This window comes from Labeo rohita, chromosome 13 (assembly GCF_022985175.1).
Source record: "Labeo rohita strain BAU-BD-2019 chromosome 13, IGBB_LRoh.1.0, whole genome shotgun sequence".
Classification (NCBI taxonomy): domain Eukaryota; kingdom Metazoa; phylum Chordata; class Actinopteri; order Cypriniformes; family Cyprinidae; genus Labeo; species Labeo rohita.
The window spans coordinates 16,905,598-16,917,976 of NC_066881.1; the positions used below are offsets into that span (position 1 = coordinate 16,905,598).

A 12,379-nucleotide genomic window follows, 5' to 3' on the forward strand; every position below is an offset into this window, starting at 1 on the left:
AAAATATAGTGTGTGTTTTGTGTGTATAGGATAGTTTCACTATAAACAAATGCATGTTTTTAAGACTTTGAAAATGTTTTTTTTTAATGCAATGAATGCATAGCGTATATAAGTGTATATGAGGAATGTGTTCTCACCAATTCAGTCCTACGTGGGAAGTTCAGACTTGAGAGTTCACCTTCCAATTTTTTGTTGTAGGGCTCTGAATTTTTCACATAACTCACCCCAAGGTTTTCTACAGTCTTGAGCACTGGGGAAAGCACATAATAATTATATATAAATATATTATTCTGATTTATAGGCTCTTAAAAACACACGAACGAAGCAGATGACTCACATTTCAACCTCTCCACTGCAAAGGTTTCAAACTCAGTGAGAGAAATGTTCTCCAGAGGTGGTTGTCCATAAAACTGAAGACAGTGATCATACAGATCATTCTGAGAACTGTCGATCAGCTTCTTTCTTCTGCCTAGAAACTGCATTGCAATTCTAGACAAAGAGTTTAAACAAGTTCACTAAAACTGGATAATGCAGAGATTAAAATGAGTAACACAAAGTACTACTCTCATGAAAGCTCATAAACAGTAACTATCATTTCTAAACTTAAATAATGCTAGGTTAACTACAGTTAGCTATCATAGTTCACAGTTGAAGCATCACCATTTGTTTTTTTGTCACCAGTCCTCATGCGTATTTAACATTAAAAACGTATATTACAGCAATATCAGGTGTCTATATATAACTATATATTTATTACATAAATGTGTCATCTTATAACAAACTCACATCTCAAGACAATCGCTGTCTGTCTCTTCCCGGTGCCTGAATCCCGCCAACGAGCTGACGTTCCAAACAAAGCGCGGGTATATGACGCCACTCTGGAAATTCACCAATCATGTTGCACGACGGTCTCTGGTTTCCGGGGGCTGTTTCGTGTTGTTTTGGTGAATAAGAGTCTGAATCATTTCGAGGAAATCGGTTCTTTTGAACAGTTCTTTTCAAAGAACCGGTTCAAGCAAAGAATTCAACTATTCTTGTACATTTTGACGAATTACTTTCTTATATGGTTCCTGACATTCCAAATAATAAACTATATTTAGTGCACATATTGTTGCGTTTTATGTTTTTTATGATTACTCATTTAGAACTTAGGTTTTTGTGTTGATAAACCCGTCGTACAATAAAGTCTTAAACACATTAACCGTTTTATTTGTACTATTTCAGTTATTCGGCTATCGAAGTAACTATTCGCCCTATCAATCAAATGTTCAGTTCATTCCAAATGCTGCTGTCCACTAACTTTCGATTCTTTTGAACAAATCTTTCAGAATGGTTTTGGCAACAGGCTCAAATGATTCATTTAAAAGATTCGAATCAAGAGAACGCGCTTTTGTTGTGGAAGTAATGCGTAAACAATAAAAAATAAATAAACGGCATAACTTCAGTTTCAGCAGTGTCATTTTGTTGTTGTTGTTTCTAGTATGAACACACTTTTTATGATTTACTTAAAATGATATATAACTTACATAAATACATTTAATACATAGGCTACCTTTTTAAGTGTCTTGCATTGTTGTAAGTAACTTATAAGAATAACTTGGCATTACATATAAAAATATATTTTTAAAAATCCATTTATCTGATTTACTTAATTTCTGAATAGAAAACAAGGTGAACTTAAAGTTAAAAAGATGCTCTCAAGAAAATTTGCCCTGAATAATGTGTTTCCATTTGAATCCCACAATAATCGTCTAAGTAATGTTATAGACCATTTCGCTAGATGTAAACAACACTGGTCCAGAAGCGAATATTTCCGCCCGTGTTCTCTGATTTGTTAATTAGATTTGAGTGAACTAACGTTTAGCCAATCACAGCACGAATCTCTTGGGCGTCTGCCATGAGCTTCAAATCTTGTTGCTCTTGTGAATTTAAAATTTATTATACTGTATGAACACCCCCCCCTTTAAATTGCCTGCTACGCCCCTGCTGTTCATTCTGCATTTCAGAGATCTGTGTACTTCCTTATTAAACCCACACACTACTCTGTAAACATGTGACTGAGTCAGACCAGCTGACTGTATCAATCTTTAAGGCTTGTTCTGAGAACTCATTGTGCTTTTACCTTTCAAGCAGAACAGCTCAACACCTTCCCCCTGCAGGCCCTGCTCCATCTAAACCACAGTATTTAATCCCTTAGCAGTTTTACATCCTGAAATGATTTGTTCAGACATTCGTTTAATGTAACTGAAGATCCAAAAACAAAAGGATCAGTATGTTCATAAATGATAGCCTATTTAAAATACCATCTGGCTAAATTGCTTGATAGCATTCAGAAACAGCTCAGCAGGATGTAACTCTTTGCTTATACTGCCCTCCATTGGCTATAGAGTAATAGTGATTATTTTCTTACTAGCTTAAATATTAACAAAAGACATTTTAAACAGTGTTAATGCAGATAGGAGCTGAATGGGAATGCTGGCACTGCTTGAATATATTTGCTAATGTAACTGACATCAAAGTCAACAGGATGCTCAGAGCTTTCATTCTGGTGATTAGACATTCATTAGATTCAAAACATTAAACACTACTACTTAACAGTTTAGTGATATTTTAAATGTTTTTAAGTCTCTTATGTTCATCAACACTGCATAAAAAAAAAATCAGTAAAAACAGTAATATTGTGAAATATTATTACAATTTAAATTTTAATACAATTTTATTTTTTCTATGTCAGTATATTTTAAAATGTAATTTATTCCTGTGATGCAAAACTAAATTTTCAGCATGATTACTCCAGTCTTCAGTGTCTCACGATCCTTCAGAAATCATTATAATTTGCTGATTTGCTGCTTAGGAAACATTCCTATTATTATCAATAAAAACAGTTGTGCTGCTGAATATTTTTGATACTTTGAATGAGTAAATAGTTGAATAAATAGTTCAAAAGAACAGCATTTTGTACCAAAAAGCAGAGGTGTAAATACTTCGTAACTGTACTTTATTATACTTTATGATTTTTGCTGGTCATCATGACTAGAATCTTTCCTCTTTTACTAAGCTAACAATCTGATCAAATTACACTCCAGGCCGAACTTCTCCAGCCACTGACGTCAATTACTTGTAAACTGGACACAACCTCTAATTCATCATTTCTAAAGCAATATATTTTAATTACAGACTTTGTTGAAGATGGACAAACTTGACAGTCAGTCTTCATCTCAAATATTAACTATAAAATCATCTTTTTCTGAAACTAAAATGCAATTTCTAGGACGAGGTTAATATCACTGTATGTTTTGGCTAGATCACTGTTATACAATATGAATTATTTCACTATAGTTTGTCTGTAGGTAAAGGGCAAAGAACAAGGAAGTTCGAGCACAAAAAAACAAAACAAAACAAAAAAATCTCTAAATGTCAATCACAACCAGCTAAAGCAATTTGATTGTCTGCACAACCGTCATTAATGGGGAAATAAAACACTGTTAAAAGTTAATCAAATATTAACCAGGTTGCTTTAATTTGTGCAATGTAATTATCTGTTGGCTCAATGAACTTTGTGAACTTGTATTTTTTTAATAATGGATTGGGGAAGTCCCAAAACACATGACACTGAACACATCCTGTCAAAAGCGAACACCAATCAGATAGAAAGGGGTGAGTATCTTGAGCTTCTCTATTGTTCATTTCCTAAAGAAATAAATCAAACAAACTAAGATTTCTCTGGGTTTTTCTTGGCCGAGTCATGCTTTCTGCAGAACTTTCTCAAAGCGCAGTGACTCACAGGCAGCGCACAAATCATCTTGCCCACTTTCTTTTAAGATTCTTTCACTCAAGGTGAGGAGACACAGCCTTTGTTCTTCCTGGGAAATGATGTCAAGGGAAGCCTGGCAAGGGAAAACTGCTCACCGCGCGCGCACAGACCTCACAAGAGAGGGGGGTAAATCAGATGGAGGAGAACAACAGCGTGGGGCAGGGTCATCTGAACAGCTGTAGGGAATGATAATGAAACCATAGCAACTGGGTCAAAGGTATTTTGATAGACCAACAAAAGTAGTCTTGACCCTTCCCATCTGGAGGCCTTTAGACTCCCAGTCAATGAGCACATGGTGGACACACAAAAGAGCTGAAAGACACCTGAGATTTGAAGGCAAATGTTTTCCCAGTCTTGCTTTATCTGTTACTAGTTAAATGCAAATCATATAAACAGTTACAGTGTGCGTAATTGTATTGAATGGACACTTGTAGTGTATTTCAAATCTTAAAAGCAGATAATAGTCATAAAATTAAAGGCCAATTAAGTAAAAGAGAATACCCTTAAAAAGTGTGATTTCGAATACTGCCTAATTAAAATGTATAAATTGAATGTGCATTTAGTAATGCTTTCCTTTGTTAACATTAGTTAGTTAGTTAACATAAACTAACAATAAAAAAAAATATAGTGCACTTTATTTTAGTGTCCTGGTTACAGTTAATTATACCTTTAAGTACTGAGTAATATTAATTAACTACATATACTTACCATATAGTTGCATGTAATTATGCAGAATTTATTGTTATTGGTATAGTATATGTATACTATAGTACAGTGCCACCCACTAATATTGACACCCTTGGTAAATATGCGCAAAGGCGGCTGTGAAAATAAATATGCATCATTTATCTTTTAGATCTTTCATTCAAAAAATTCACAAATTTCAAAACTTTTATTGAAGCACAACAATTGAAAGTGGGGGGGAAACTCACATTATGAAATAAATGTTTTTCTCCAATGCATGTTGGCTACCATTATTGGCACCTCTAGAAATGTTGAGTAAAATATCTCTGAAGTATATTCATTCATATTTACATTTTGTAGCACACCAGGCTGACTGAAATTGTCTAGCCATGACTTCCTGTTCCACAGGATTATAAATACGAGGAACACAAAATCCCTTAATCATCCATCACAAGGAGTAAAACCAAAGAATATAGTTCTGATGTACAGAACAAGATCGTTGAGCTTCACAAAATAGAAAATGGCTGTAAGAAAACAGTTAAAGCATTGAAAATCCCCATTTCCACCATCAGGGCAATAATTAAGATGTTCCAATCAACTAAAGATGTTACAAATCTGCCTGGAAGAGGGTGTGTGTCTCATTCTAATGCATGCTGAGGAGGAGAGTTTGAGCGGCCAAAGACTCTCCAAGTATCACAGCTGGAGAACTGCAGAGTTATTAGTTGAATCTTGGGGTTAGAAAGTCCCTGCATCACTACATGTTGTTCAAATGGGTTTCAAGAAAAAAAAAAAAGAATCATCTAAAAACAAAACAAAAAAAAAAAAAACTCCAGCATATTCAGTTGTCAGACATGGCTGAAACTTCAAACAGGACTGGTTTCTATGGTCAGATGAAACTAAAAAAAAGAGCTTTTTAGCAGTAAACCCACCAGATGGGTTTGGTGCAAACAAGAATAAAAAGTACCCCATGCCCACGGTTAAATATACTGCTGGATCTTTAATGTTGTGGTCCTATTTTTCTACCAGAGGTCCTGGATGTCTTGTTCATTACATGGCATCATGGATTCTATCAAATACCAACAGATACCAACAAAATCTAAACCTGACCGCTTCTGTAAAAAATCTTATAATAGACCCTGGATCTTCCAACAAGACAATAATCCAAAACAAACATCAAAATCAACACAAAAAAATGTGTCACTGAGCACAAAATGAAGCTTCTGCCATGGCTGTCTCAGTTCTCTGACCTGAACCCTGTAGAAAATGAGTGGGGTGAACTGAAGAGAAGTTGAACCAACATGGAGCGTGTATTCTGAAGGATCTGGAGAGATTCTGGATAAAGGAATGGTCTCTGTTCTCCAAACTCATCAGGCATCATATGAGAAAACTGTTATCTTGGGAAAAGGACGTTGCAATAATTGGGTGCCAATAACTGTGGCTATGTGAACTAGAGAAAAACATTTATTTCATAATGAGGTCCCCCACACCCACTTTCCATTGTTTTACTTCAATGAAAGGTTAGAATTTCATAAACATTTGGAATAAAAAATCAAAAGGATAAACAATGATTTATTTACACAACCACCTTTGCTCATATTTACCAAGGGTGACAATATTAGTGGACTGCACTGTATACTATAGTATATGTAACATCTGTAACGGACACCGTAAAATAAAGTGTTACCAAAAAAACATTTATTAATCTTAGTTAATGTTGCTTGCAACATTTACTAATACATGATTAAAATCAAAAATATCTGTTGATATTACTTAATGGACCTGCGCTAACATGGACGGAATAATTTTACTTTTAATAACTAACATTATCAAATATTTTGTAACAAATGTATTGCTGATTGTAAGTTAATATTATTTAATGCAATAAATATAGTTAACAAATGTTACGTTATCTAATTGTAATGCGTTACTGCATTAAAGTTGTACACATATTTTTGATTCAGTGAAATTTAAAATTTGAATTTTACATTTTAAAATTTTAAAAATGTAAATGTATTCAATTGGAACAGAACAGAACAGAAATTACAATATATCTTAGTTTATCATAAATGGTTGTTAGTACACTTTAACCCCACTATACCCCACTTTGGGTCAAAAAACACTCTAAAGTTTAGCTAATATACAATGCATTGCATTGAATTGAAAATGAAAATGCAATTAAGTGTCAGGAAATATATCTATTTTTTTAAAGTATATTCTTTCCATAAAAGGTTCTCTTTTTTAAAGGATGCTAAATGTACTTCTTTTTTATATGGGCATATTGCAATATTGCCTGCTACTGACCTACATTCAAAGACCTACATTCTGTTTGAATAAACAGAAGTTGTGAGCAATGTATAGAATTACAATTAATATCATTTTCCACTGTCAAACTGTTATTGTTCCTGTTAAAGACAGTGAGAGGCACGTATGTTCTTACTTCACAGGAAATTAAAAACCCTCCATGACAAAATGGTACAACAGATAGAAAACGTGGCATTTAGCTGGTAATACGTGACATTGTTCATCGTATCAGACATGTAAATGCCCTTTTCACAATAAAAGAGAAGTGAAAATGTGAAAAAATACAAAGGCTGGGGGAACAAAGTGAAAGGTCAGAGCCTTACTTGGGTCACACAAGCCGGTAGATAGATTTCAAACCACACAGGAAAATAGGAAGTGCGGTTAGACGATTTCCAAAATTCGTGTAGGTAACAACTGATCTCGCCTTGGTATCAAAGCTAATTAAACTTTATAGGTCATGCATTCCTCTTTCCTGTTCAGACCTCTGCTTCTTTCCTGTGAGGTCTGTCTGATGTATATTTTAAAGTGCAGACGTGCATGACAAGCATAAAATAAAACTACTGTTTTTGTTTCCATGCAGTCAATTCATGCATCCTGTGGTCAGTGAGAGCGAGAGAGGTATTCCCTGACTTCATATGACTTCAGCATGATGTCCTTAACCTTACAGAGGAACTGTTTAAAATCAAGTGCGGGAAAACATTTCTTCAAGGGTTCTATGAGTCTATTGTTGTGGTTTTGGATCACTGTTAAACATATTTGATCACTTTTGGGATTTAACTAACAATAGATAAATTTGTTTTATACATTATACATGCAATTATACATCATTACTCAATTAAAATAATGTCAACTGTACAGGATGTCAGTGCAGGGTTGCCCTTTCCCCACCCCCAAAAAATGATTGTTCAATTTAATTAATTAGACTGAGTTAAAGTAACATGATTTTTGAACATTTTGTACAAACTTAATTTTACTGTGTACTTTTTTGAACAGTAAGATTTTTTATGTTTTTTTTTTTAAAGAAGTCTCTTCTGCTCACCAAGCTTGCATTTATTTGATCCAAATTACAGCAAAAACAGTAACATTTTGAAATATTTTCACTATTTAAAATAACTGTTTTCTATTTGAATATATTTTGAAATGTAATTTATTCCTGTGATTTCAAAGCTACAGCTTTACCATCATTAATCCAGTCACTTGATCCTTCAGAAATCATTCTTATATTCTGATCATTTTTATTATTATTATTATGTTGAAAACAGCTGAGTAGAATATGTTCAGGTTTCGGTGGTGAAAATAAGCTCGGAAGAACAGCATTTATCTGAAATAGAAATCTTTCGTAACATTATAAATGTCACTTTTGATCAATTTAAAGAATCCTTGCTAAATAAAAATATTAATTTCTATAATGACTTCCCAAATTAATTCCCAAAAATAAATTATTAAATAATACTGACACCAAGATTTTGAATGGTATAGTGTATGATGTTACAAAAGCTTTTAATTTCAGATTAATGCTGATCTCTGGATCTTTCTATTCATCAAAGAATGAAAATAATGTACTTAATTGTTTTAAATATTGATAATAATAAAAAATGTTTCTTGAACGGTAAATCAGCATATTAGAATGATCATGTGAGTAATGATGCTGAAAATTTAGCTTTGATCACAGTAATAACTTGCATTTTTAAATATAGATCTACTGTTTTTGCTGTATTTTGGATCAAATAAAAAAATGCAGGCTTGGTGAGCAGAAGAGACTTCTTTCAAAAACATTAAACAACTTTTGACTGGTAGTGTACATTTAAAAATTAAAATTAATAAATCAAACCGGCACAAATTATTTTGCTGACTTAAGTAACTGGGCAGTGGATCTGGAGTTCCCATCATGCTTTCCAAGTGGCTACATTAGGAGAGTAAATTTAGGAATTATGTGGCATTTTATGTGTTTTTCAGTAAAAGGAAAGACACGTTAGTGTTTTATGTTTAGTTATGTTGGACATTTGAAGGAGTTTTTTGTAATGTATTTGAATTTTGTGGTTACCATTATGCAGAAAAGTGTGGCCTGTGCTTAAGCTGTGGGCACTCAGTGAATAACATTTTTTCATAATATAATATTGTGCATAATGATGTTAACAGTTGCTTGTTTAAACATAAGAAAACTTATTAAACTTCAGTAAATTATATAAATTAAAAAAATGGTCCCACATAAATAATGTAATAAATAAATGTAATAACGTTAAGTTGAACATACTGCATTAAATTAATTTGGCCTGAATCAATTTAATTGTGTGGACCCAACTAAACAGATTTTTTTTGAACGAATAAACTAAATTGAATAGTGCGTAAAACTTTTTTCAATTAAATCAAGTATGGAAAGAAAAAAATCTATGACGTGTGCAAAAGAGGAACAAATACAGTTTAAAAGGTCTCCGAGTTAAACCACCACAATATTATTAACCTGTTAACATGTATGCCCTGACTGGACCTAAAAGCCTGGAGCTTGTTGCTGCGACATTACTTCTCTGTTGGGCAGACTGTAAGTTTAATAGTTTATCTCTTGCACTGAGATTCAATGATGGCACTATGTTTTTAATATTATCTGCTTTTAGTTATTTAGGTTCAATTCAAGCTTCTTACTTAATCACTGGCAGCCAGGATGTAAACAGCAACATCCACATGTGTAGTATTTCCATGTAAAGTTTCATTTGTGCTGTCTTTAAGGCAGCCCTTCTCCGCAGGATGAATTGGCTCCCCTTGATGTACAGTTCCATTCTTTGGATTTCAGAAATGTCCTACACTGGAAACATCCACACAAAGCTGTCAAGAACCTGACATATTTTGTTCAGCATAAAATGTAAGCATACACAACTTACTTGTGAAAGAATGTAAATTCAGTTTGTTAATTAACTTACCAATATCTGAAACACCCAAATTGAATCCTCAGCATTTTATATCGGTCACCTATGATTTCAGATACGGAGACAAGGAGTGGATTAATTCTGAGGACTGTCAAGGCATCCAGTCGCTGGAGTGTGATCTGAGCCAGGCGACATCGGATCCCAGAGAATGGTACTACGCCAGGATCCGTTCCTTCTCATCCGCGGGCTTCTCGTCCTGGGTCCTCAGCCACAGGTTTTACCCTCAATGGGAATGTGAGTATACTGCATTATTTTAATCATAATTTTACCTCAGAAATGCTTAGACATTTATCTACATTTGAAATGATCTTCCATTCACATATGGTTCATTTTGATATAAAGGTGCTAATCAAAGAGGAAGAAAGATTACACAATGCAACTGTGATGGCATAACAGCACAATTTTATATTTTGTTTTTCCTTCCTGTGGAACTTCTCACCAAATAACTTCCTCTAAATTACAGCCACTTTCAGCCCACCGCAGATAAAGGTGACCGTAACAGGACGGATCATTTCAGTTCAGATCAGACCTCCGAGGTCTCCGCTGCGAGGAGAGAAGGGCTCTAGGATACGAGTGACAAAACTGCAGAAACTGAAATTTAGAATATACGTAATGCACAATGATGTAGAAGAGGTAATGTATATATGCAAGTATGCATTTGAAATTACAGATTTAAACAATATCACTTGGTCAAGAGTGGTGTTGTTCAGATTATATGCACGGTTTCAGCCTAATAAACAAGAAGTTAATACTAAATAACTAACATTTAAACAGTATTGCTAGTTTTGTCGTTTTTGCAGTTTGCCATTTGTAAATTTCATGGGTCTAGCTTCCAGTCTCATCCACGTCCAACTGTTTTTAGCTGTACAAAACAACTCGTTTTGATGCTTGATATTACAAATTGGTGTGTTTTATCACATTATTTTAATGTATTATCTTAATTATGAACACACTGGTTTGTAGTGCAAACAGTTTTACCTTTTACTGCACGTTGTTATTCTTCTGGTTATTTCCTTATAGTGGCTAATAAACCTGAATTATCGCCCATAGGCTTACTTCCGCATTGAAGAATAAGGTGAATAACCTGCAGAAATATTCAGTGTAAAATCCGCACAAACACAGAAAGCGGAGTGATACAACAAAACTGTATGACTTTATTTCTTCTGAGGAACATAAAAGATGTTTTAAGAAATGTCTTTTTTTCCATACAGTGAAAGTCAATGATCGCCAATACTCGCCAAACAGTTCTTCAAAATATCTTTGTGCATCAGGGACAAATAGTCAAATGGCCATTGTTTATTATTCTGAAAGAGCAAATGACTAGGTTAGGTAATTAGCTTAATTAATTTATATCATTATTTATTGATGCAATTTGTTACATTGTAGGAAATAAAACGCTGGCATGCGCAGAGCAAATTGCATTTCATCTGGCAGTTTTTTCCAAAATGTTTTAACATTTTTAAGCAATAACTGTCTAGCACCCCACTCCCTAAAATGACTGTGTTTATTATAAATGACTCCGAACCTTCACTAGACCTTCACCAATCCCATCTTTCCCAAACAGGAAGTTTATGAAACAGACAGCTGTTCCAAGGAGCTCGTGATCGAGGGGCTACGTCCGAAAACCACCTACTGCCTTCAGGCTGTGTCCGTTACTCCTCGCTCAGGCCGCCAAAGCTCACGGAGTCCCAGCACCTGCATCAGCACTCATTGAAGGCTTAGTGTCTCCCACAGGTAAGCCTTACGTAACACATGATATGGTTTCTTTAGTATGGGAAACACCTGAGATAAATGAGGGTGTCCATGACAAGCTTCCGCCTTTGTGCTTTCTCCAAGTTGCCTCCTGGGCATTGATAGTTGGCAGACAAAAAGACGACAAAGTGAGCACAGACACGCTACTTGTCATCCGAGACACCCTCAGATCAAATTCCAACCACCTTAGGATAAAATTAGACTGAGTTTCAGTTCTGAGAATTTCGAGTGTTCTGTTCTTGCACATACAAGACGCATGTGTATTTTTTGAGCATGAGTGTTCATTATTTCTGGTTTCGATTTTAACATTTCTGTGTTATCTGCTTGCAGGGTAAGGCCGCTTCTGGAGCTTTGTTCAACATGAAAATTACACACATGCACACTACATAGTGAAATGTCTGCAATTTTTCACCAAGATCACGTTTACTAAGACCAACTATAAGCCTGGCTTTGCCTTTAGGTTACATTAAAGCTGAAGTGTGTCATTTCTGCACCGCTAGCACCATCACCATCAGCAAAATAATGACTGTTTACATACAGGTTTCCTGAATGTCCTCATTTTCATTGGGTGGAGAAAGACACCGTGCCGCCCTCAAATCACACCACTGGTTTGAGCCAAAAGGAGTGAAAAGTGTTAACTAAAGTGTTTTTTGTTTTTTTTTTCTCAGGGAAATCAACTAATGCTTACTTGAAGATACTTAGTATTAAGTTAGGTATTAAGTATTACATTTTTTTTTATTTAAATGCATACACACTTCAGCTTTAAGGCTAATGACTGTTGAAATGAACTAATAGTCACGTTTAGTGCCAAGAACTAAACACCAGACAGAAGCAGTTGAATATTATATATACAAACAAATGGTTACAGCACTTGACTGAAAGTAAAACTGAATAAATTATAAAAGAA

General features: G+C 34.5%; 2 protein-coding genes across 2 annotated transcripts in view; one reads left to right on the plus strand and one right to left on the minus strand.

Moving 5' to 3' along the window:
• Positions 1-900, minus strand: part of prim2 (DNA primase subunit 2) — a 73,000-nt gene extending 72,100 nt beyond the window's left edge. Inside the window, exons 1-3 of the mRNA XM_051125333.1 lie at positions 787-900; positions 338-489; positions 138-250 (exon numbers count right to left, since the gene is read on the minus strand). Of these exons, the coding sequence (XP_050981290.1) occupies positions 138-250; positions 338-482 (258 nt within the window). The 5' untranslated portion in view covers positions 483-489; positions 787-900. The remainder of the gene's footprint in view (positions 1-137; positions 251-337; positions 490-786) is intronic.
• Positions 901-9,268: 8,368 nt separating this feature from the next.
• Positions 9,269-12,358, plus strand: il22ra2 (interleukin 22 receptor, alpha 2). The gene is made up of 6 exons (XM_051126504.1): positions 9,269-9,338; positions 9,524-9,656; positions 9,776-9,954; positions 10,184-10,353; positions 11,285-11,454; positions 11,803-12,358. Exons 1-5 carry the CDS (start codon positions 9,269-9,271, stop codon positions 11,432-11,434), a joined length of 702 nt encoding a protein of 233 aa, XP_050982461.1. The 3' UTR covers positions 11,435-11,454; positions 11,803-12,358.
• Positions 12,359-12,379: the final 21 nt, after the last annotated feature.